We start from the raw sequence: 26,876 nt of genomic DNA, 5'->3' as shown, positions 1-26,876 counted from the left end.
AATGGTTTCAAAGATTTCTGTGAATTCAGATCTCAGTGCAAATACTTATTAACGGTGTGCCTTGAGCACAACTCATGCCTCAGTTTCCTCTTCTGTAAGACAGAGACATCAACAGCATCTACCTCATGGATTTCTCTGAAGATTAAATAAACAAATATACATAAAATAGGGTCTGGTCCAAAGTAAGTCTTCAGTAAATATCAACTATTTCTGAGTCCCATGCCTTTCCTCTTATCATCCTTCTTTCTCTTTGTCTTATCTCTTTTCTACTTTCTTTTCTCCCTAATAAACAGCTGCCGTAGTTAGAAGTTCTCAAACCCTGTTTTTCTTTCTTTTATTGTTTGATCTAGCTTTAATTTTAAAAGTTATCTGTGTGGTATTTCTCACATTATAAGAATAATTTATATACATTGTAATTTTTTAAAACCCTAGCATAATCTACAAAGCAGAAAATAAGTTTCCCTTACCCCCAGTCTCATTCCCCAAAGGTAAACATTAACAGCTTGTAGTCTGTTATGATCTTATTAGTTTAAAAATTATTACCTAAACTGTAACAGGATTTTTCTATGTATGCACGTATTTCTATATATTTACTTTTCAAAAGTAAGACTATAAATATACTGTTTTGCACCTTTTTTTCTTTACTAAGCAACTTATCACTAACATCTTTTCAGGTCAGCACATCCTGATCTGCCTCGGTATTTTTTTTTAACGTCACCACCACCACCACTCTGTTTCTTAAATTTTTTCTTTGAAGGAAGGGGAAAGAAGAGTGTGAAGAAGAAAACTCCTGATTCTAAGGGTTTCTATCTCTAGCCACAAGTATGTCCTCACTGGCCCCGCTCAGACATGTTGCCACTTCCTCTCTAACCAAACGCCCAGTGACCATCAGGAATACCCAGGTGGACTCACTCCATAAGAGAATAAAAACTTCCTTGGATTTATTCCTGATATTTAGAACCAGTGTAATGGAAAAGTGGCCGCTTTCCAAAAGGGATTTGTTTGGGCATCGCAACTTTTCATGAGAAAAATCTAAAAAAAGTACTGCATGTCAAGAAGTCAAAAGAATATGGAAGTTACAGTGGGTTCCAAATTCTATAACACTGAGGTAAGGAGATTCCCCCCATAGGCTCAGAGTAGTCCAGTACAGGTTGGACGAGGGCTGAAGACCAGAGCTGTGGTTGTAATCGTGGTGGAACTTTCTGGAATTCTATATCTTTCCATAGATGATAGGTTTGCAAAAATAGCCATTATTGCAAATTACAGCTGGGAAAGGGGGTTAAATATGCCTCTGGTATATTCAAGTCAAATTGTAACTGTGTAAGGCTGTGTCCTGTGTAAAACATTTTCTGTTTTCCATACAAGAAAGAACAGACAATGAGACATTTAAGGGTAATTTTCTATTGCAACTTTCTAAAGTTAAGAGCAAATTTAGAGGGGTAAAGAGAAAGAAGAATGAGCCTTTAGGACATTTGAAATTTTATTACATTTAGCTCCATGTAAATTTCAAGAACAGATGCATAATGCCTAAATGGCCTTTTGCTTCCTTGTCATCTATCATTTTTCTAACCTGGCAGAAATGTAAAAAAAAATCAACCTACCTCTTGCCACCTGACTAGAAAAAGCAAAAACGCATCAATGAGGAGGAGAATTGCACAGAAGACAGGTTGTATTTCGACTCTTAAACATTTCTACAGGGATATTTGGTCCTGTTAAGTGTCTGACCAGAGATACATTCCCTCTCTGGGGCCTGGCTCCCCGACTCTCCCAGCCTGAAGTTTCTGACTTACCAGCTGCGTTGTGCTGGTGATACCAGATCAACTCGGGGATTGATTGAAAGAGGTGTCTTTCAGTCACGTACCACTGTCCTGAGTCCTTCCTTTTAATCTGATAATGTTTGATGGTAGCCTCCATACTTCTACAATCAGTAAAATGTGAGTTCATAAACAAGCAAAAGACCACGTTGGAACCAAGTCAATCATTAAGCAACAGGACTCCACCTCTAAGACTCATATCCTAGTAACACTACACACTGAAGAGCAGATAGGATTAAATTCAACAGGTGCATCCCCAGCCCAGGAAAATTCCTCAGCTATGGTACTGGGGTCTTAGATTCAAACATAACTTCAGTGAAAGTTGTCTAGGTGACAAGTCTAGTGTCCAAAAATGTACAGCTCATAATGGACACTCATGAGCATTTATTGAATCAAGTATCAGTTCAATGAATGAATAAATGCACTGTGAGAGATGTGAGACAAAGGAGGGAGGAAAACCAGTATCGGGTGTATTGATGAGCAGGTTTGCTATGGGCAGCTGGGGCTTAATCCCTCTAGGACGAGATGAGAGTCTGTGGAACATACCTCAGAGTCTTCCCACTAAAGTGCAAAGGAGCTGAAGGGCTTATCCTCCACTCCTCATGGATGGAGGGTCACCTAGGAAGCTAACTCTCAGGTACTTCCAGTCCACCCCTGGGGACCACAAGAACCCGCAGCCAGAGAACATCCTCAGGCAGAAAGAAACAGGAAGCTTTCTGAGTACAAGAGAGCTCTCTGCAAGGTAACCCAGGGGTAAACCAAGGTGAGGAGAGAATCGCACCAGCAGTGTCTTCTACAACTAATTAAATCTCCTTACTTGATGCTTGAGAAAAGGAGATGAGAGAGTTTAAGTAGCTTATCCAATGTCACATGCAGAGCTCGTTAGGGGATAAAATTTGAACCAATTAGTTGTCCCAAGTTCCAGGCCAGCAATTTTCTATGTTAGGCTCTCACTTACATTCTCTATGTGATGGTGTCTCCATAACAATGACTGTCCCAGGGATTGCTATTTCTAGAGAGATCAAAATCACAACTGCTTACCTCCCAGCTCTTATAAACACAGAAATGGTGTAGCATCCCAAATGTCTTGAATCTCTGACAATAAATGCACCTTCTTTAGACTGCAAAACAATTCATTCATTTACAAGTTTATTCCTTATTAGGAAGAAAGACAAACATCTCAATAATGAAAACCAAAGCTATACTGACTTACTATAAAAGGATGATACTGTTTTTACAAGTACACACAATGTTATCTCTTAAACCCTTTATAGACTTAAATGTCATAACTATAAAATAAAATATAATTGGGACAAGAATTTGCAATGCATGAGTATTTTAAAACTTTGCTCCTGATTTTTCTAAGAATTCTGCATTTGACAGCCTTGTGCCCCACCATTTAGTTATTTTTGTTCTACTGATCAAGATAATAGATAAAAATAGCTGATGAATAAGAAGAACTCTGAGACAGACTGACAGGATTGTTCTTTAGAGGAAAAGAAACAACATGGTAAGCGGGGGTGAAGGAGGCAGAGAGGAATACATCTGGGAAGATGAGGAATGGAAAGAGAGACCAGAGCTCATGATATGGTTGGAAGGAGAATAGACTTGGGAGAGTCTGGAGAGAAGAGTGAGGACAGCCATTCTGCTTGCTCTAGGGGTACAGGAGAGGCAGAAGGAGAAATGGCAGGAGGGAAGAATATTATAATAAGTTTGATGGTACATTATCAATTGGAGCCCCATGGACATTCTTTGGGAAACTCCACTAAAGCTGAAAATTGCTTTCAAATAAGCTTAAAGTTGACTGTTTGGTTTAGTTTGATACCGTAAAAAAAGTTTTCCCCTTATTAAGTGTGCTTACGCTCATGAAGAGGAAAATATCTCGGAATCTTGGCAGACCCGTGAAAGCTTACACTTATCAAGTGCTGGTGGGTTGCTTGAGAACTGCACAATCCAAACAGCATGATATGACTCCTCAAGATGAACATAATACATCTTCTCCTTCTCTTTCCAGACGCTTACCAAGAAACAAGCCTCATTTTCTGGTCAAATTTTTTAACCAACAGAAAAGAATAGAGAGCCCAGAAATAAACCCACGCTTATATGGTCAAATAGTCTGTGACAAAAAAAGACAAGAATATACAATGGGAAAAAGACAGCCTTTTCAATAAATTGCAATGGGAAAACTGGACAGCTACATGCAAAAGAATCAAACTGGGTTACTTTCTCACACCATATACCAGAATAAACTCAAAATGGATTAAAGACTTAAATGTAAGACCTGAAACCATAAAAGTCCTAGAAGAAAACACAGGCAGTATGCTCTCTGACATCGGTCTTAACAACATTTTTTTGGATTTGTCTCCTCAGGCAAGGGGAGCAAAAGCAAAAATAAACAAATAGGACTACATTAAACTACAAAGCTTCTGCACAGTGAAGGAAACTATCAACAAAATGAAAAGGCAGCCTACTGAATGGGAGTAGATGTTTACAAAAGATATATCTGAAGAGGGGTTAGTGTCTAAAATACACAAAGAACTCATACAACTCAACATCAAAAAACAAACAATTCTATTTAAAAATGGGCAGAGGACCTGAATAGACATTTTTCCAAAGAAGATATACAACAGACCCATGAAAAGATGCTCAACATCACTAATCATCAGGAAAATGCAAATCAAAACCACAATGAGATATCACCTCACACCTGTAAGAATGGCTGTCATCAAAAAGACAACAAATAACAAGTGTTGGCAAGGATGTGGAGAAAAGAGAACACTTGTGTACTATTGGCGGAATTATAAATTGGTGCAACCACTATGGAAAATAGTATGTAGATTCCTCAAAAAATTTAAAATAGAACTACCATATGATTCAGCAATTCTACTTCTGGATATTTACCTAAAGAAAACGAAAGCACTAGTTTGAAAGGATATATGCACCCCAATGTTCATAGCAGCACTATTTGCAATAGCCAAGATATGGAAGCAACCTAAGTGTCCATCAACAGACGAATGGATAAAGAAGATGTGGTACATATATATACAATGGAATAATACTTAGCCATAAACAAAGAATGAGATCTTGCGATTTGTGACATGGGTGGACCTAGAGGGTGTTATGCTAAGTGAAATAAGCCAGACAGAGAAGGACAAATACCATATGATGTCACCTATATGTGGAATCTAAAAAGCAAAGCAAACAAGCCAACAAAAGAAAAACAGACTCAGATACAGAGAACAAAAGGGTGGTTGCCAGATGGGAGGGGGTTGGGAGGGGGCAGGAAATAGGTGAAGGGGACTGCATTACAAACCTCCAGTTATAAAATAAATAAGCCACAGGGATGTAATATACAACATAAGAAATACGGTCAATAATACTGTAATAACTTTGTAAAGGGACAGATGGTGACTTAACAGTGATCATTTCATAATGTATGCAAATATCATATCACTATGCAGTACACCTGAAACTAATACAATATTGTGTGTCAACCATATTTCAATTAAGAAAGGAAATTCAAATTCAAATGAAAAAATCTAGAAATTAATAAGGAAACACTACATATCAGGACCTCTATTATATCGGTCAGGCAATACTCAGAAATAAATTCACAGTCTCATTATTTATATCAATAAATGAAAGGAATACAAAATAAACAGATCCAACTCAAGAAGTTAGGTTAAGAATTATAAAATAAACCCAAGTAAAGTAGAAGAAAAGATCTAGAGACTGTCATATAGAATGAAGTAAGTCAGAAAGAGAAAAACAAATATCATATATTAACGCATGTATGTGGAACCTAGAAAAATGGTACAGATGAACCAGTTTGCAGGGAAGAAGTTGAGACACAGATGTAGAGAACAAACGTATGGACACCAAGAGGGGAAAACCACAGTGGGGTGGGAGTGGTGGTGTGCTGAATTGGGCGATTGGGATTGACATGTATACACTGCTGTGTATAAAATTGATGACTGATAAGAACCTGCAGTACAAAAAAAAAAAAAAACAACTAATACTAATCTTTCTTTGGGTTATTTGTATGGAAATATGTTAATATAAATGTTTCAGACATTACATGAAATTTCTAAAAATCTTATATGTTGTGACATAACGATATAAGTCATAATTCTAGTTATTACTTTAAAATGTATATCTCAGAAATAACAAAATTTCCTTATCAATTGCATTATTATAAAAAAATAAAGACAAAAGCAGAAAATAATAAATTATAAAAACAAAAATATAATACAGCAAGTAATTAAATTCAAAGTCTGGTTGCATAGGGAAAAACAATAAAATAGATAAACTACTACTTAACCTAATCAATAAATAATGGGGTGAATCTATTAAAAAATAAGTCACAAGCATCCAGAAAAAAATTAAAGAATCTTCTTGACTCTATAAAGTACATTTGAAAACTTGAATAAAATGGGTAATTAGCTAGCAAAACATAAAATTTATCAAAATTGATTCCAGAAAAGCTAGAAATCTTACTGGACCAATTGAATTGAAACACGGATAAGGTTTTAAAAGAGCTACGACATTAAAAAGCACCATAGTTACACACTGTGATGTTACTAAATCTTAAAGAAATGATAGATCAATTAAATAATTCCAGAGCATATGAAAGAAGAAAAACTTCTAAATTATACAAAGTGGTTTAACATCCATACCAACAACACAGCAAAGATTGTGTACAAAAGGGAAAACAACTAACCAGTCTTCACTTATATCAATGCAAAACTCCTAACTAGGGGCTACCCTGGTGGTGCAGTGGTTGAGAGTCCACCTGCCAATGCAGGGGACGCAGGTTCGTGCCCCGGTCCGGGAGGATCCCACATGCCGCAGAGCGGCTGGGCCCGTGAGCCATGGCCGCTGGGCCTGCGCATCCGGAGCCTGTGCTCCGCAACGGGAGAGGCCACAACGGTGAGAGGCCCACGTACCGCAAAAAAAAAAAAAAAAAAAAATCCTAACTAAATGTTAACAAACTGAATCCAGTAGCACAATAAAAGAATAATACACCATGACCAAGAGGGATTACATACAAGAATGCACGAGTAATTTAATATTAGGGATTTTATTAATATGATTCATCATTTAATAGATCTGAGGAGAAAAATCTCATCCAACAACTCCATAGATGCTGAAGAAGCATTTGACAATTTCAACTTATATTATCAGGATTTTCTTATTTTTTATAAAATGGTAATATATGTATACTTCTTTAACACAATAGCCCTTATTTACTTTAGTCCCAAGTCCAGCATCATGTTTTATGTAGAAATCATTCTAACTAAAACCAGGAAAAAAGAAATACCCACTGTCAGCCCTGGTACTTAATTTTGTTCTGAGATACTAGCCAGTGCAATTAAATGAGGCAGAAATTAGCAACACTGATTTAAAATTATAAAAGAGGGTTGAAATAATCACTGTTTGTTGCTGATAAGATTACATACCTGAAACCCAAGAGAACTGCCTGAAAAATTTTTTGAATTCATCTAAGTCATCAGTTACAAACTAATTCACAGAAATCAAGAGCTTTCAAAAGTAAAAAATAACAAGATAAGCCCATTTATAATAGCAACAAGAAGATAAAATACCTTAAAATAAACTTAAAAATCCATGTGCAAGGGCTAAATGAAGAAAACCTTAAAATGCTCCTGAAAAATACAAAAGTATTTCCTTTTTCTTATTAGGTCTTAACTCCATCTAAGATCTGTTTTTGCTTGATGTAGGGATCTAATTTTAATTTTTTCTATATGAGTAATTAATATATGGGTCCTGGAACAAATTGGTCCCTAAACCCCACTGATCTGTAATGCATGAACAATTTTCTCTAAATTAATCTGTAAATTTAATGCAACCAACAGGAAAGTTTTTTAAATGAGGCAGAGTAATTCTGAAGTTCATATGGACAAAATATGTGTTTCCAGAATGTTTCTAAAAAAGAAGAAAGGAGGCTAGCCACACCAGAGAAAGCTTCAGTGTTTAAAACATTATAATGGCAGAACATGAATAGACAGGCTGATCAATGAAACCATGTAGTAAGTCCAGACATAGTTTTTTGTGTTTATGATGAAAGTGGCATCTCAAATCAATACAGACAAGAAGGACACTTGGTAATGAAAAAAATTAACTTGGATCCAAACCTCATGATAACAGGAAAAATTATAAATGGATCAAACATGTATACATAAAAAATAAAGTCACTAAAGTAGTCAAGAAACATGGAAATTTTTTTTTATAACCTTGGAGTGGACAAGGCAATTCTAACCTGACACAAACCCTGAAGGCTTACAAAAATTTGTCTTAAAAATTCAAATACTATTCATGGCAAGAAAAAAAACACAAAGCAGAAATTGGAGAAAATATTGCTACATATCACAAAGAGCTAATTTCCTCAATATAGCTACCTAGGTCCTACAAATTGTGAGGGAAGCATCAAAAAAACCCACAGAAAATCTTGCAAAGGATATGGACAGCTACAGAAAAGGAAATACAAATATATAGACTTTAATATAGAAAAAACTACTTAACATTCCCAGAATAAGAGAAAAGCAAATTAAATCACACTGAGATGAGATGTCAGAGAGCAAAGTTCCAAATGTTTAATTAAAACGCTTGCTGAAGATGTTGTGGGAAAATAAGCACTCTCTTACATGTCTAAATGTAAGACAGATATATAAATTGATACAACTCTTATAGGGGGCATTGTGATATCTAACAAAATTGGAAATGTGCATTCTCTTTGACCCAGAATTTCCTCCTTTGGTGATTTATCCTACAAATATTCTCACATAAATGGAAAGAAGACAAACGTGTTGGTTACCTACGGCAGGACTGTTTTAATAGTAAAGAAGTATATACTACTTAAATTTCTATGATGAAGGATCGGTTAAATAAATTGTGACAGGGACTTCCCTGGTGGCGCAGTGGTTAAGAATCCACCTGCCAATGCAGGGGACACGGGTTCGAGCCCTGGTCTGGGAAGATCGCACATGCCGCGGAGTAACTAAGCCTGAGTGCCACGACTGCTGAGCGTAGGCTCTAGAGCTCGCGAGCCACAACTGTTGAAGCCCGCACACCTAGAGCCCGTGCTCCGCAACAAGAGAAGCCACTGCAATGAGAAGCCCGCACACCGCAACGAAGACCCAACGCAGCCAAAAAATAATAAATTAATTAATTAATTAAAAAAATAAATTGTGACACATTCATGCTAAGAAATACTATGCAGGTGTAAAATGAATGAGGACACTTTACATACTGATGTGGAAAGATTCCTAAAATATATTATTAAGTGAAAAAAAGTAACGTACAGAAAAGTATAATAATTATGTTACCATTTGCATAAAAATAACACAAGAAAATATTGATATATTGTACGTGCTTGCATATGTAGTAAATATCTGTGAAAGGACACAAAACAAACTAATAATAGTAGTTTGGAGGGAAATTGATGGGTTGGAGACAAGGATGAAAGAAAATTCAAAGTCCTTCCTTTTGATTTTTGAAGTATAAAAATTTTTTGACTATTGAAATATGAAATTAATAAAATTATAAGATACTTCCATAAATAATTTATGCAATAAATTTGAAAATAAATATAAAATAGGCAATTCCTTAGGTAAATATAAATTAAATCTCCCCAAAAAACGCAAACAGGGGCTTCCCTGGTGGCGCAGTGGTTGAGGGTCCGCCTGCCGATGCAGGGGATGCGGGTTCGTGCCCCAGTCCGGGAGGATCCCATGTGCCGCAGAGCGGCTGGGCCCGTGGGCCATGGCCGCTGGGCCTGCGCGTCCGGAGCCTGTGCTCCGCAACAGGAGAGGCCACAGCGGTGAGAGACCCGCGTACCGCAAAAAAAAACAAAAAACAAAAAACAACAAAAAAAAACACAAACAGAAAAGGAAATTAAATTGTAATCAAATATCTATCTGTTTGAAAATGCAGCTTGCCAGACTATTTTACAAAAGATATATCTAACCTTCAAGAAACAAATAACTTCTATCTAATATAACAATTCCAGAGATTGGAAAAAGAGATAAAAACCCCACATGCCAACTCATTTTATGATGCTAGTATAACTTTTATGCTAAAACCAGACAAAGAGGACAGAAAATTAGAAGCCAGGCTAACTTTGAACTTGACAGGACAAATGCTAAATAAAATATTAGGAAACCCAAACAAGCAATATATTTTAAATGCCTCATAACCAAATAGGATGTAAACCAGGCATATTTTAAAAAATAAAAATTAGAAAATATGTAAATTACAAAAAATATTTTAAGATATAGAGGAAAAATATGTATATATTTAAAATATCATACACAGGACTTCCCTGGTGGCGCAGTGGTTGAGAGTCCGCCTGCCGATGCAGGGGACACGGGTTCGTGCCCCGGTCCGGGAAGATCCCACATGCCACGGAGCGGCTGGGCCCGTGAGCCATGGCCGCTGAGCCTGCGCGTCCGGAGCCTGTGCTCCGCAACGGGAGAGGCCACAACAGTGAGAGGCCGCGTACCGCAAAAAAAAAAAAAAAATTAAACACATGGACAAAATGGGAACACACCCTTCTACTGTGGTTGCCTCTGCCGAGTGAGTGAGGACCAGAAAGATGAGGGAGGGGGTGGGCTTTAACTGTATCTGTAATGTCTTATTTTGTTAAAGAATGTTATGACCCAATGTTACTATTGATATTTACGATATCTGGGTTGTGGGTATGGGAAGGTTTGCTACCAAATTCCCCATTCTAGCCTTTGTAGGGAGGTCAGACACTTGCCCCATTCTGGTTTCCTCTCAGATGTAGGACCTCACGTAAGACCTGTCCAGCCCAGAGATTCAGGCCATATTACCTGTGACCAGCTTGCTTACTGTGGACCTACTTTTCGATTTCCCTTCTCCACTTCTGCCTGCCTGTCATCACACCTTCTTTGTCCATTCTGCACCCACTAATGTATAATGTCACCATGCCAGGCAGATATTGCATTTGCCGCCATGCTCCATTTCCTCGCGGCCAGTGAGGCCAGGCCAGACCTCCAGCCTCTGTCCCCACCACCACCTGAGGCTGGTCTGTGTCCCTTGTGCTCAGCCTGTCCCCCCGCTACTAACTGGACCATCCCTGTGTCCTAAGCCATTACTGGCACTGAGTTTTGAGATACAGACCTGATTCTCGCTCATATTTCTAGATTTCCTCAACATCCGACACCAGGTCATAATGACACAAATACTTCTCACTTACTTTCTAGTTCTGACTGTACATTTACCCACAGTTGATATTTACCGTCAGTTGGAAATTTAAACTATACACAGTTTTGTTTTGTTTTGACCTAGATGAGCAGTTTTGATCTGAGTCTGATATTTTGGCTACTCCACTCTTCCTTTTGTTCCCAAGAACGAAAGTGCAGCCCCGTGTATTTTTCTATATCTGTGTTTTTCATGAGTCTAAGCTAAGCTCAGGAGGGCAGACTATATATTGGATTGTCATTGATGCAAAGGTACACAGGCAATCCAAACGAGACCCTTCTGGCAGAATGCACTTCAGAGTGAATGAAGGAGTTTTAGTATGTTAGAGTTCGAATCATTTCAGGAGAAAGACATTTCTGAAATTATGGTGAAAATCAATGAAAAACATGATTTGATACAAAGATATCTAGTTTACGACTTAAAAAATGTATAGTAGAGATGAAGCTGTAACAATATTTTAAAACTAAAAAAACAAAACCAGTGAGTAATACAACTCTTTAGTTGGGTAAAGTCTTTATAATGTGCCTCTCTCAGAAATTTTGAAAATATTCACAAATTTATTCACAAATAAATTGAATTACCTCTTGTCTCAAAAGACGTTCTGTCTGATTTCTGGTGATATTTCTATGGTACCACCTGTAAAAGTAATAAAAATAATGTTTAAATGTTATGTTCCATTTCTTTCCAGAAAAAAAAAAAACAAAAAACCCCAAGCTGCTCCATTCCCTTCATTTCTAAAAACTTTCTCCAGAACTGATTTTAGAAAACGGAGTGATTTTTAACTCAGATAAACAATAACGTACTGTAATGTGTCCGTTAGTTTAATACAGTTTTATTGATTGCAAGCCAAGATCTCACTTATTCTATCACATCTCCATTCAACTTTCTGACACACACTTAGTATATAATTTTGAATGATATAACCTCCTGAAAATTCCATAAAAGGTACGTGGTTAGGAAGTCATCATCTTCAATAAACACCTTACAGAGCTTTGGTTAAACAAACTAAAAAATAACCATTTCTTTCCCCTCAGGAACATCTTGTTTACATGCTTATATATGTGTTATGTTATCTTTCTGAACTTAAAACTCACACCAACTTATCTGACTCTCCTGAGTTTGTTACCTTGTGGTAAAGTCAGTGGTTTGATAGCGTAAACAACCAATATACAAATCACCCTGCCCCAATCCCTCACGGGCCTCATGGTGGTCCTCTTTTTCCCCTCGCTTACTAAGCTTGGGCCACATTGGGAATCTTTCCTGGCTCAAACTCACGAAGCCCTTTTCTGCCTCCAACCTTGCTGTTATCTCTGCATGAAGCCATCATTAAATGACTTTAAAATACCAGAGCTACACACAGTGATCGTAATTAAGTAACACTGTAATTTAAACATATGGTTTGGTATAACAACACAATCAGTAGGCAAATGTGGTACAGGAAAGAGAGAGGAAACGGTAGAACAAAGGCGAGAGACAGAAAAATGGAAAAGCTTTCATTTCAAAACAAGATTTTAAAAAGGAGTTAATCTAATTTTACCAGAAATAATATTTTTGTGGACAGTGGAAGGAAGAGTGCATATATAACCATGCAGTAAGTCAAGTGGGGGGAGCGCAAAGGTGGCTGATTGAAACTCAGACCTGCCTTGGAGGATGGAACCTATCTCATCATGTGGACTTCCCCTAACCTTCAATAGTAGAAAGTTGCCACTAAATTAGAATGGTCAGGTTCTTTAAATACTAATGCCCTCAAATTGAAAACAGTCTTTTAAAAAGATGAACCACAGAGAATAGGGGATGATTACAGATGATTCTAATCAAAGTAATATGACTATATGACTACTTACTGCTAGTGGAAACAAGAGTAACTGTGATGTTAAACTGTGCATATCATTCAGTACTTTTTAATGACTATTCATATTGTGGAAGGGAATTTCAAGATGAGTCTGAGACCTCTTGCTGTAGAAAGAAGAAATTCTTTCAAAATAAATGAGACAGAGTTAAAGACATAGGGAACCAGTTTAATGGGGCCCCCCACTGGCTAAGTTCTGAAATATGGGTGCTAAAAGGAGAATGATGATTATAGCTCACTGAAATAACTGAAGCTGTAAAAAGTCAAGACTGCATAATGTACTCGAAAGGGGAGAGATTAACATAAATTGATTTTTTTCTAAATAGTGTTTTTTACCTGCTATTGTGTTGGTGTTAATTTTGTTGCTTTGTACTTATTTATTATAGTGATAAATAAAATAAATATATTAATTTTGACTAAATATAAATTAAAAATCCATCCACGTGGAAGTCATACTTAGAATGACTTCAAAGTAGTAACAAAAGAGCCAGATAGAAGTATATGATGAATTTAAGACCCTTTAAAATAATGCAGAATTCCATCTGCATTATTATAATGATATATGTAAGGCAGGAAAAGATAGGATGAATGCAATTTAGAGGAGGTGGGAGCATGGTATTTCAGAATTTCATCTCTTTAAATCAGTTGGTAAAAATTAGAAGAGTTTTTGTTCTGTTTTGTTTTTTTCAAATAGGTAAGGCTGTAACTCCTTTACTGAGACAACACTGATTATAAAACTAATATTGAGGGGCTTCCCTGGTGGCGCAGTGGTTAAGAATCCACCTGCCAATGCAGGGGACACGGGTTTGAGCGCTGGTCTGGGAAGATCCCACATGCTGTGGAGCAACTAAGCCCCTGTGCCACAACTACTGAGCCTGTGCTCTACAGCCTGTGAGCCACAACTGCTGAAGCCCACGCACCTAGAGCCCATGGTCCGCAACGAGAAAACACCGCAATGAGAAGCCTGCGCACAGCAACGAAGAGCAGCCCCGGCTCGCTGCAACTAGAGAAAGCCCACGCACAGCAACAAAGACCCAACGCAGCCAAAAATAAATAAATAAATAGTAAATAAATGTTTAAAAAATTAAAAAAAAAAACTAACATTGAATGATTTCAATAGAAGCCCCAATACACAGGATTGTGGTGGGCCTTCTACTGACATATTAAAAAAAATCCTGGCTCAAACTCACCAGGATTGGACTCACAGTACGTCCAACTGTGGTTGGGTACAACCATCTTATATATATGTAAGCCTCCCATGTGCCATTCCTAGATTTCTGATCAATAAGTAACAGTATTGTGGTCTTGAGTTTTAGCCCTAGAAACCCTATTAGGTCTGAGAAGGTTAATCTGCTTCACTGAGTGACTTTCTAACCCTGAGAAGGTTAAGCACTCAGTGTAGAGACAATTAGATAAATCAGACTCATATTTCCATAGCTCAGGATAATCAATGTTTGCTATTTAAAATATCTATAATTTTAAGAGAATCTGGCATATCAGGTTTTTGTCTTTGATTTAAAATTTAAAATTAATCTTAAACTTGTTATTTGAAGTTTGAGGGAATTGAACCAATTTTTAAAATGACATGCATATGGATAAGAGAACTCGATTTACCACATATATCTGTTTAACTTATTACACTTCCAGGATCATGTAAGGACTTACAAAGGGGTATTACAATTGCAAATTTGCTGTCAGGCATGTGACGTACAATACTTAAAAAGAAAACTGAGTTTATTCAGTTTATCAATGCAAGTTAGATATTTCCAGAAATTTAATTAACTGAGCTTATAAATAGGATGGATTGTTTAAAGACATTTCGTATGTTGAGTATCAATTAAGGTGACTGTTCTTAACTTTTTTAGATTTATGCGTAGTATATCAAGACTTACAAGTTAAATCTGAAGGCTTACTGAAAACCAGGGTTTTACGTTGTAATATTGATAATTTAATTTCAAAACAAAGTAGCCATAAATATTTCTCTGAATAAAGGTTCCCCTGAAATGTCAGAAGCCCATGTGGACACAGCATTCCTTCCCCCCTCGGCCCCTAACTCCCTCCTGCCCCCTTTAGCCCTCAAGTCACTTCCTCAGAAAGGTCTTCCCCACCCAACACGCTCATTTAAATTATATCCCCTTCCCTCTCCCTGTGCCCCATACTGTTCCTTCATAATACCACAATTTAAAATGATATATTTATTTGTGAATTTGGGGTTGTTTAATGTCTATTTTCCCATGAAGCTGTAAGTTGCATGAAGGCAGGGACTGCTTCTGTGTATTCCGTATTGTGTTTCCAAGGCCTGGAACAGCTAACATCTGGTACATCCTAAGTGCACGATAAAAAAGACTGAACAAATAAATTGACTGGAGGACTGAAGTATCTATGAATGTAGTACACCTGTAATACTAGGCAAGGTGGACCAAACTGTAAATGCCTTACCTGTTCATTTCACAGTTCAAGACGGGTTCGAGCCCTGGTCCAGGAAGGTCTTACATGCCACGGAGCAACTGGGCCCCTGCGCCACAGCTAGTGAGCCTGCTCTCTAGAGCCCGCGAGCCACAACTACTGAAGCCTGCGTGCCTAGAGCCCGTGCTCCACAACAAGAGAAGCCACCACAGTGAGAAGCCCGTGCACTGCAACGAAGAGTAGCCCCCGCTCGCCACTACTGGAGAAAGCCCGCACGCAGCAACAAAGACCCAATGCAGCCAAAAATAAATAAATTTAATATCTCAACCATAGCTTCTGATCTGCAGAATGAGGGGCAGAATGATCTGCAGAGTGACTGCTAAGATTTCCGTCTTCTAAATCTATAAGGGTAGCAAGAATGTATTTCTAAGCAGAACTCTAGTAACATACCAAATGTTCTTCCAAACTACATTAGCCTACTTCTCAACTTCATTGATTTCTAAAAGATTTCAAAACATGAGCTAAATATAGTAATGTGTCTATATATTAAGTCTAATTTCATTTATGCACAATTAATGCCATTTTTAATTTTTTTAAATGTTTTGATCATGCTGCATGGCATGAGGGATCTTAGTACCCTGACCAGGGATCGAACCCATGCCCCTTGCAGTGTAAGTGCAGAGTCTTAACCACTGGACCACCAGGGAAGTCCCCATTTTTTTAAATAATAACTTTTCCTTTTAGGACATGTATTAAAATAAGTGCAAGATGAGTGTTTGGTTTCACATTGTCACTGTCAAAAATTTTTTTAATTGGCCGTACAAAACAAAAGTGATTTTAAGAAAAAGAAGTTTCTGAATCAACCGTTATAAGGATCAAAGACCTCTTAGGCTAAAGCTGCCAACCGTGTTACCTTCTTTTCCTTACTTTGGTCTTACAGACCAAAACCGCTATGTATACTTATAAGCTGCCCAAATGTACATAATTTTCATAGATTAACCGTAGGACATATTTTGGAGGACACTTACTCGTATATTTCTAAGTTGGTTGGTTTGTTTTCAGTCACATAGTTGCTTGGAATTAAGCCTTCATTCCTACAAAGACAAAGCAAAAATCAAAACGCTTGGCACATTTGTGGCATTATTGTGGCAAAAATCCTTCTAAAAACCTCAAGGATGCAGGGGAAAATCAAATTCATTTGACTACTTAAATTGTTGAAAGAAGAAAGAAAAGTTTTTTCATTTCAACTAAAACCTCTGCATGATAAATACTAAGTTTCTGACTTATAATGTGAATAGTTTAAGACGTTTTCTGACAAAAATCTTTGCAAAGAGGAAAAGGTGTACTTACGTGATCACTGGGACATCATAGTGACTAGATTAAAAGCATACCAATTACAAAGATATTGACTTAATTCTTTTTAATTGCCACAGAGTATTCCACAGAATAGATATTCTAGTTTAGCCACACCCCTATTACAGCAAAGCTGGAAAGAAATACTTGAACATGCCTTCTTGTGTACAAGTAAAAGTACTTCTCTAAGACAGATACCAAGCAGGGAGACTGCTGGGTCACGGAGTATGTACATCTTTCAGTAGATACAGTAAATTGCTGTTGAAGGGAAATGTACCAATTTATACACTCATCGGCAGGGGAGGGGTTTCTCTTTTCCTATACCTTCGCCAATGAAATCTGAAATTTAAAATGATGAAAAGATCTCCAAGACATTTTATTGAGGAATACAAGCAAGTTGCAGAGCAATGCATAAAGTATGGTCAGACTTAGCTAAATTATATCTGCAAACAATACCATATGTTTCAATGAGTGCATTGAGAATGATCTGGACAAGTACTCACTAAATGAATAATGGTGCTTCCTTTTGGGAAAGAGACTGGGTTTGGAGGTGTGGCAAAGCAGAATTTGGGTACTATTTATCACGTTTGAATCCAAAAAAAAAAAAAACTATATTCAGTTATTAACTTTGAAGTTAAAAATTGCTGTTGTTTCTCTTTAAGTCTGAGTCATGCCAATAGGCCACCTGCAGCAGTAGCTAATTACACAGCCCTGAACCTACTAACTTACTGTGATCACTGGGACATCATACCTCTTTTCCCACTGAAAAGTCTCCATCACATGTTGAGACTCAATCAAAAACTGGTAACACAGCCAAATCATCAGGAAAATATAAATAAAGAGGTATGTATGTACTTCTGATGCTTAGACACTTACAATCTCCAAATCCTGACAAGGATCAGAAATCAATGCCAGCATTCTTTCCCAGAAAGCTCACCTACTCCTCAGAATTCTTCTCTACCCAGGACTCCAGTCTGGCATTAGCAATCTATTGCAACGGACACAAAGAAGTCTTATTGCATCCCAGGGTCTTTTTTCTTTCCAATTTAATTCAGAAACTATTGCAATGTTTACTTCTAAAACTAGTCATTGTAGAAATATGAAAATGAATAAGATACTGTTTCTGTTTCTATCTCAGAGCTTAACAGGAAAAAAATTCAAATTGCCAAAGAAAGCATAAATTAGAATAAGAACTTGTATGGTAGGAACGATCATTCCCATTTTACAACTAAAGAAACAAAAATTCATTAAAAATAGAACTACCATATGATCCAGCAATTCTGCTTCCAGGTATTTATCTGAAGAAAATGAAAACACTAACTCAAAAAGATATATGCACCCCCATGTTCATTGCAGCGCTATTTACAATAGCCAAGACGTGGAAACAACCTAAGTATCCACTGACGGATGAGTGGATAAAGAAAATGTGGTATATATCTCTACAATGGAATATTATTCAGCCATAAAAAGAAGAACATCTTTTCCTTTACAGCAACATAGACGGACCTGGAGAGCACTATATTAAGTGAAGTAAGTCAGACAAAGACAAATACTATATGGTCTCACTTACCTGTGAAATCTTTTAAAAAATGAAAAATTGAAGAAACAAACAAACAAGCTCATAGATAGAAAGAACAGATTGGCGGTTGCCAGAAGCAGGGGTGGGTGGGGCTGAAGTGGGTGAAGGGGATCAGAAGGTATAAAACTCCCGCTACAGAATAAATATGTCTTGGGGATATAATGTATAGAATGGTGACTGCAGTTAATAGTACCGTATCACATGCTTGAAAGTTGCTAAGAGAATAAATAAAAGTTCATAAAAGTTCCCGTCACAAGAAAAAAAACTTGTAACTATGTATGGTGATGAATGTTAACTAGACTTGTAGTGAGTATTTCACAATATATATAAATATTGAATCATTATGTTGTATACTTAAAACTAATATAATGTTATATGTCAATTATAACTGAGAAGGAAGAGAGAAAGGAAGGAAAGGAGGGAAGGAGGGAGGGAGGGAGGGAAACAGAGAGGGTAAGTGACTTGCCCAAGGACACACAACAGTACGCGGCAGCATCAGGATATAAAGCCACGTGTACCTAGTTTGGAGAGTCTGCCTGAAATCACGGTGCTATAATGCTCTTTCATACAGATGGGGAGGTGTGGGAACAGCTTCTGTTTCATTTATGAGGAAGAGTTATAAACCTGGATTAAATGAGCCACTACACGGAGTCTATGTCATGCTTCAGAAGTCTTCAGAGAATGAGAGATGAGAGATTTGGTAAAGACTAAGCCATCAGTCTTACCCCAAGCGGTCTCTTGCCTTCCACCAGTGAGGATTACACTTCTCCAAGATCAGGTATTCCTCTGCTCTCTTTAAGGCTAAGTCACAGGGCTCTCTGGGCAGGAAATCATACAGTGCTTTGACTTGGATCTTCTCTTCAGCAAACTCAGAGGGTGGGAGGGGAGGCAGCGGCTTGCGTTTTGATGGCTGCACTCGGCCCCTGTTGGACTGTAAAAACTAAAGAGTGAGTCGTTGTGCTATTGTTTTAGTGATCTGTACTAAAAAAGAATCGGGATAGAGCCTATTTGCCTGCCCCCTCACTTCTCCCAGCCAGCTGCACCAAAGCAGAAGCCCAGGTGGGATAAAGGTAGGAAATGACTAACTATAGAACAACTTCCATATCCAGCAACACACTCATCATTTTGTAAATTCTCAAGATCACCAATTCTCTTGCCAGCATTGCACTGAATTGTTTTCATGTCACAATTCTTAAAATTTTATTTCCTCCTTAATAGTTTCACTTCAAGGATTTTTCTCTCTTGGAAAAAGAAAAACGGCTCTTCCCTTTCGCGTGCTGTAAGCTTGTGTTTGGGTTTAACACACTTCCCAAGAAAACTGATTCTCCGCCACTGAACTGAAAATTAATCCTGGCCTCAAAATGGCAGTAGCCAGGATACATTTTTTCCCAATTTCAAGTTCTGCCAAAATATAGCAGAGTAGTCTATTTTAACTGTTTTTGTTGGTTGGTTGGTTGGTTGGTTTCTGTCTTTCACTTTCTTCTAGGACATCGATTCACTAAATGTTTACTGAGAACTCATTATGTGCCAACCATGATACTAGGTTCTGGGCATGGCAGCAAACGGTACCTCATGAGGCCCAGACCCTAAAAATGCCACCGTCCTCTACCCCTTCACCCCCATCAAAACGATACTCACTTGCTTCTTACTTGGCAATTCACTGAACCATGGTCTGCGACGCTGCGTGTATTTTTCTGAAAGTTCTTCATCTTTGCTAAGGCTTATTTGTGTCCTCACTTGTCTGACATTGAAAAATAATCATGTTACAAATGATTATTTGTACTCAAGTTATCTATGAATCTACTAGATTATCACAAACTAGTAGAAAAATCTCCTTCCTATTGTTTTTTTTTTTAGAAGACTTCCAAACTCCATTTCCTTGAACAAGGTACTACCTCTCAGAACTTCATTTTTTTTAATCTGGAAACTAGAGATGCTAAGAGCGTATAGAGTTGTTATGAAATAAAATTGAGAAAACATCTCATGTGCCCCATACAGAGTCTGGTGCATATTAAGGGTGTACAATTATAATCATGATAATGAAGATCTTACTCTGTGTCAGGCACAGTGTTTATCATTTTACATGCATCACCTGATTCGATGGTATCTATTGTTATAAGTAGACATGGTGTAGCGATAAGAACATGAGTTCAGATCCCAGGTCTACCATTTTCATAGTGTGGCCTTGGGTAAGCAATGTAACCTCTCTAAGCCTCAATTTCCTCATCTGTATAATGGAGATTGTAAAAAAAAATGGGTGGTTTTGAGAGTCACTTGAGCTAAAATATGCAAACTTCTTAGCACAGTCTGACATATAGAACACTCCCATTAAATGTTGGCTCTTATTATTATCATGATGCGCTGGATTTTATCCTTATACGTCATTTGCTGGGCACCAAAGTGTAAAACGCACTGATAGTTTGGGGGAGATACTCAAATAAACAAGACAGGATTCTTACCCTTAAAAGGTAAAAATTACAGAGTGAAACACAGACATATAAATAGCATACATGAAATAAGTATTAAATAAAGAACCAAGCCGCGTGCTCTGGGAACACAATGGAAGGAGCAATTAAATCCAGGAGGATCAAGGAAGCATCACAGACCTGACATCTGACCTACAGCTAGCTTTAAATGAATGGCCATTCAACAGGAAGAAAATGGGGAGTAGGGTTTCCCAGGCAGAGGCAACAGCAGATACAAAGAGATGTGGAGACTCGACAGGCAATAGGGAAAAGGAATGAATTAATTTCCGAGAAGTTGCCCTCGGAAGAAGACTTACCGCTTCTGCACGGAACAGCAACAGCAGAAAATCGACTGGACGGTATTATCTGAAAAGCAGATCATTCTCAACTGTTAGAAAGCCGTGAGTCCGTGATATTGGATAGAGGAGGCTGCTGGTGCTGGTCCAAAGGAGGAAATCCCTGAGGGTACGGGTGACAGAAAGTATTGCAAAGCATATGCAAAGTCTCGACCGTGCCCTTCTTCACTAGTAGAAGATGAAAAACTGTCACTAACACAAAAAGAAGTTACTGGCACCCCGGCCACTGTGGTTTCCCTTCTCAGGCTCTTGTTCCTGGGTCTGGTTTCATGCATTTCCTCAGTCTGTGAATGATAAATGACCACTGTATTCCTCTTTACCTTGATCAGGGCTAAGGTCAGTTGACAAGTATACACAAGAATATGATTCCAGAAACAATGTTCTCCTAGGAAATCTGTTAGCAGGGATTTTGAATTAGGTCCATCGCATTTCTTCAAAAATATTTTAATATATATTTTATATATTTACATAAAGTAATATAAATATATTTAATATAATATATTATATAATAATGTAATTTAACATATTTATTTTATTTTCATATATTATGTATCAAAATACATTTATACCTTTTTGGCTCTCAAATTTTCTATGGATTAGGTCCAAACATAAACTGAATATTTAAAGAAAGCACTAGCTATCTAGTAAATCTGGGTCATGCTTACACTTCTACTGTCAAGTTTAATCTTTATTTAAGTTAGACCATTTGCCTTTTTCAAACCATAAATTTTGAATTTATCAAAAGCTGTTTTATGTTCATAGAATCTGCATTTCACAGCGGCACTTTTCTCATACTGACCCCTGAAAATGAAGCACTGTTAAGGAAGCAGAGTACATTAGACATGAGCATTACCTTTGAGGTTAGAAGGACCTAACGATGAATTCTAGCTGGGGGGGGAGGGGGGAGGGCGCTGACTATATCTGGGATAAGTCCCTTTACTTCTCTATCTCTTTATTTTCCTATCTGTGAAAACAAGATAATCATACCTACCTGCTTTGAGAAGCCTTAGGGGGCAGAGGTTAATCTCCAACTTTGTGGATTTGGGCAAGTTACTTAACTGTTCTGTGCTTAAGTTTCCTCATCTGTAAAATGGGAATAATAGGACACTAGGCATGTAAGGCTACTATGAGGATTAATTGAATGAATTCATATAAAGCATGCAGAACAATGCCACGTATATATCAATATTAAGAGGGTAATCAAGAAGACCTATTATCATTATAGGGTTGTTGAGATTAAATTAGATATTTTCTCTAAAGTCCTGGAACATGGAAGAGGGGTACAAGCAGAAAACACCCGGTACGAGCAATCTACCCCTCAGCATCCACTCTATGCCTCCAGAACCAGGGATGAAATAGAGCTAACATATTATCGCCAGGTGATGTCAATTTGATCATATTCCTACCGGAAACCTAGTACATTAACCACCATTAGGATTCTTAAGTCAGGTAGAGAAGGAAACGAGGAGAAAAGAAGAGTAACATAGGACATAGCTGCTACAATTCCCACCTCTTAAGCTGTCCTGAGTCCTAAGCTGATCACAGATACCTTCTGTCACCATTCATTCCTTGTGCCCCCTTGCCTCTGCCGACACTTTGGCCAAAGGAGGTACTTTATCTAATGGAATTGCCCAAATGTTCATTCCTGTGGGATTTGGGTCCTTAGTTGGTATTGTCTTAATGGGGTTGTTACAGTTTTCTACTGACCAGGACTATTATGAATTTTAAGAAATGAAGCTAGTGAATTCCCTGAGTTTCAAAGTCCTCATTGTACTCATTGTGAAGAATGAACCAATTCCTGGTAATCAGGATATTCATCCCAGCTACTCTGACACTTTCCTGTGCCTATCAGTTCGCTGATACAAGGAATCCCAAAATGGTTAGAGGGCAATCTCAACTTCCAATGTTCCCTAACAAAAGGATTCTTCTCTCGGGCACTAGAATCTCCAAACTCACCAAACCCAAAGTCACAGGGAAAGAGAATAACAATATCCAGTGGGTTATTAGGTGGTGATAGGGGCCACTCCAATCTCTACTCCTTAGTTCCCAGACTCAGACATCCTGGCTATACGGAAACAACACCACATTTGCTGTTGGCTTAAGGCATTTACTGTATATGATAGGACACCACTCCAACTTTGCAAGATGCTGTCTCCCAGGTGTCATAGCAATTGAGCCTTTAGCAGGCCATTCCTCTGTACTATTAAGCCAGCTGCTTCTGAATTACGGGACACATGGTAAGAGTATTCAGAGAACCACTGTACCAGCACCAATGAAACTAAGAAAAGGCTGACTCCACAAAATGTATCATCTTGTAGACCTCTGGTTACATCTTCTCATTTTGTCCCCATTCCAAGAGTTTCAAACACATTCCTCCCCAGATCTTTCACCAACCTCCCAATCTTGTTCTTTCCACGTTCCTGAACTAGCAGGGCAACTTTTTTGCCGTTGCATATGAGTCAATGTAGATCGATGCCTCAGACTAACTGTCCCTAATGAAGTGAATAAACTGATGTACTTCTTGAAGTTCAAGGAGAATGTTATTTCAACACCATCTTTCAGGCTACCTCTGAATAGGGCTGTAGCATGATGGCTGTTCATTTCCTGCTCATGTGGGTTTGGGATGCAGATCTATCTGTAAATCAGGCCTGATGGGAAATTCCTCTTGAGGTCTTGGGTGTGAGGTGAAGGAGAAGCAGAAAGAACAGGTACTATGTGAATGTCACCTGCTCATGAAGTTTTCTTGAGCCTTCTGGATCTACGGGGGCCCACTTTCACATATACCATTTCCATATTATTATGGATTACTCCTACACATGCCCAATTTCTTGGTTCAGTGAGTCAGATAACACTCAGCTCATGACAGGCTCACTCAGTTTGGATCGCATAAGCATTTCATGGCATGGTTGGAGCATTCAGTCTTCACCAGTAGGAAGCCAGGAGCTACTTTTCAAATCAAAAATAGTGGGGACTTCCCTGGCGGTCCAGTGGTTAAGTCTCCTCACTTCCACTGCAGGGGGCACAGGTTTGATCCCTGGTTGGGGAACTAAGATCCCGCGTGTCACGCAGTGCGGCCAAAAAAAAAAAAAAAAAAAAAAAATCAAAAATAGTTATCAGCACAGGGTCAAGTCATTACTCCAAATTTCTGAGGGTTTGTGCTGTGATTCTCATAATGGGACTTTCAGAGGCTCCGTATAGCCAACATTTTGCCCTTCATCCCAGGCTACCACCAATGATAATTGGAGTAATGGAAAATTGGGTTATTTCTCCCAGCAATAAGGCTATGCCTGGACCTCTAACTATATGACCAAATAAATCCCAGATCCAATTTTGACTCTGTTTCCTAGAGCCACTTATGATACCAATTATGGTATCAATCAGGCCTATAATATAAAACAAGACATACTTAAATTAGAATACTTTTAGAAGGGTTTATTTACAAAGAGACTAATTACAAAGGTGTAGAAGGGGGTAAGGTAACGATAAAGAATGTGCAGACACCTGGGTCCAGCAATAGTGGGACTGTCACCATCCCCATGTCCAAAAGGCCCAGGAAAGTGAGAGAGTTAAGTAGAGCAGAGACCATTTTACAGGAGCAATGATCTGCTGTAGAGGGACACAGCCAGTTCAAGGTAACCTCACCACAGCTTCCTTGCAGGGCTCCCCATGGGTGTAGTGTAAGCAGAAGCCAGAGAGCTCAGAAGCATGCCAAACAGCCCTACAGATTCCTTTTCCAGGATAGAGTGCGAGGTGGAGAAGAATGAATACCAAGAGGCTGGGCTCACTGAGCCACGATGGAGGCTGGCTTCCACGTTTAATCCCCACAGGTCATCCTTCCAGGGTAGAATAGGGTGGATAAGAATAAAGATATCCAACATAGTAATCAATATATACTGGTTCCTTTGCCTTTCACCTTCAAAACCTAGAGTCATGCATTAGTTACTTGCCTTTCTCCGGTTTGGATACTGCCGTTATTCAATGTTTGGGCTACAGACACACTGGTGGTGTCCAGGGGTAAACATCTCATTTCTACTCTGGAGATACAATTCCAGTCCAAGCCCAGGCAAAGATTCACTTTTGCTCCCACTGCTGTGAGATCATTCACCCCTGATTTAATAACTTTCTTCCTTAGCCTGCAGCAAGAAACACAAAGTTGATTTCCAGGGACCGAAATAGAGTTCCGCAAACCTTCACTACATGGTGTATTATTAGGCTTCTGGATCTCAACTGCTTCTGACTGTCAGTTTTCATCTGGTGGCCTCTGCATGAGCCAATTGCCAAAAACACGCCCCCCAAACAGGGTACGTTAGCACGTGGGGGCTCTGTCTACCTTGGCAGGAGTGGTTCTAATTTGCATCCTTACCGATTTATTCCAGTGTTGCCTTAGAGCCCCGTACAGATATGCATCCATCCAGGCCAAGAAATGTGAAGTCCAGTGTAGGTTATACAAGTGAGAGAAGCAAGGAGAGTATGGTATGGACTGTGGCAAAATGCTGTGTCAAAGTCCCACGTAGAGGTATTTAAATTCAAAAATTTTTAAATACTCCTTCCCTCTTCTACATCACCATTTTCCCCCTCTCTACTGGATCCTTCCCGATAGCATATAAGTATACTGCTACTTCACCCCTTAAAAACAAAACAACAAATTACCCTTGATCTTATTTCTTCCATCAGCTTTGCTCCCCATTTATAGTAATTAGCAGTCTTTATTTGCTGCCTCCAATTCTTTCCCTCCTGCTTTCTCTTAACCCATCCCAGTTAAGCTTTTGATCCTACTACTTCCCCAAACTGCTCTTGTTAGGGTCACCAGGGTCCTATGCACTGCTATAAACAATGGTCAACTCTAAGGCCTCATCTTACCTGTGCTCTCAGCAGCATTTGACACTATGTCCTACTGGTCTTCCTTCTTCTCAGTCTCCTTTACTGCTTTCTTCTCCTCCCTGCTAACTTCTTAGACTGGATCTAATGCTAGGCTGCCCCAAAGCTTTTGATTTCTTCTTTATTCTGACTTATTCACTCCCTTGATTATCTCATTCCTTCCTGTGTCTTAAAAGCCATCTATCTGCTGATGACACCCAAATGTACACCTCTACCCCAGTTCCCATGAATTTCAGACTTGCATAGCCAAAGGCACTCTCAAATTCTCCACTTGGATGTCTAGTGGACACCTCGAATTCACAGGAAGAAATCTGAACTCCTCTCTTCTTCCTCCCCAAACTCGTCTATCTACTCTTCTCCATCTTGTCAAGAGCAACTCCATTTTTCCAGTTGCTCAGGCCAATGATCTTGGAGTTATCTTTGACTCCTCTCTTTCTCTCACACCCAGTCCAATCCATCAGGAGAGCATGCTGACTCTTCCTTAAAAATGTATCCAAGGGCTTCCCTGGTGGCGCAGTGGTTGAGAGTCTGCCTGCCGATGCAGGGGACACAGGTTCGTGCCCCGGTCCGGGAAGATCCCACATGCCACGAAGCGGCTGGGCCCGTGAGCCATGGCCGCTAAGCCTGCATGTCTGGAGCCTGTGCTCCGCAACGGGAGAGGCCACAGCAGTGAGAGGCCCACGTACCACACACACAAAAAATGTATCCAAGAGTTTCTGCTTGAGATGACGAAAAAGTTCTGGAGATGAGTAATGGTGATGATTGTACAATAATGTGCTTGGACTTCATGCTCCTGGACTCTACATTTACAAATGGTTAAAATGGTAAATTTTATGTTAATTACATTTCACCACAATTTAAAACTCACACACACACAGAATGTTACTGCTTTTCCCCACCCTTCTGTTACTACCAAGGTCTAAGTCTCCATTATCT

At 38.7% G+C, this 26,876-nt stretch overlaps 1 protein-coding gene across 1 annotated transcript in view; it reads right to left on the bottom strand.

The window, feature by feature from the left end:
- Nucleotides 1-21,237, bottom strand: part of TXK (TXK tyrosine kinase) — a 47,112-nt gene extending 25,875 nt beyond the window's left edge. Inside the window, exons 1-7 of the mRNA XM_004268291.3 lie at nucleotides 21,024-21,237; nucleotides 19,880-19,982; nucleotides 18,967-19,172; nucleotides 16,338-16,403; nucleotides 11,636-11,690; nucleotides 2,856-2,935; nucleotides 1,791-1,918 (exon numbers count right to left, since the gene is read on the bottom strand). Of these exons, the coding sequence (XP_004268339.1) occupies nucleotides 1,791-1,918; nucleotides 2,856-2,935; nucleotides 11,636-11,690; nucleotides 16,338-16,403; nucleotides 18,967-19,172; nucleotides 19,880-19,982; nucleotides 21,024-21,088 (703 nt within the window). The 5' untranslated portion in view covers nucleotides 21,089-21,237. The remainder of the gene's footprint in view (nucleotides 1-1,790; nucleotides 1,919-2,855; nucleotides 2,936-11,635; nucleotides 11,691-16,337; nucleotides 16,404-18,966; nucleotides 19,173-19,879; nucleotides 19,983-21,023) is intronic.
- Between the last annotated feature and the right edge of the window lie 5,639 nt (nucleotides 21,238-26,876).

Source organism: Orcinus orca, chromosome 4 (assembly GCF_937001465.1).
Source record: "Orcinus orca chromosome 4, mOrcOrc1.1, whole genome shotgun sequence".
NCBI classification, from domain to species: Eukaryota; Metazoa; Chordata; class Mammalia; order Artiodactyla; family Delphinidae; genus Orcinus; species Orcinus orca.
The sequence above is the reverse complement of the archived record's forward strand: the minus strand, read 5'-3'. Positions and strand labels throughout refer to the sequence as shown.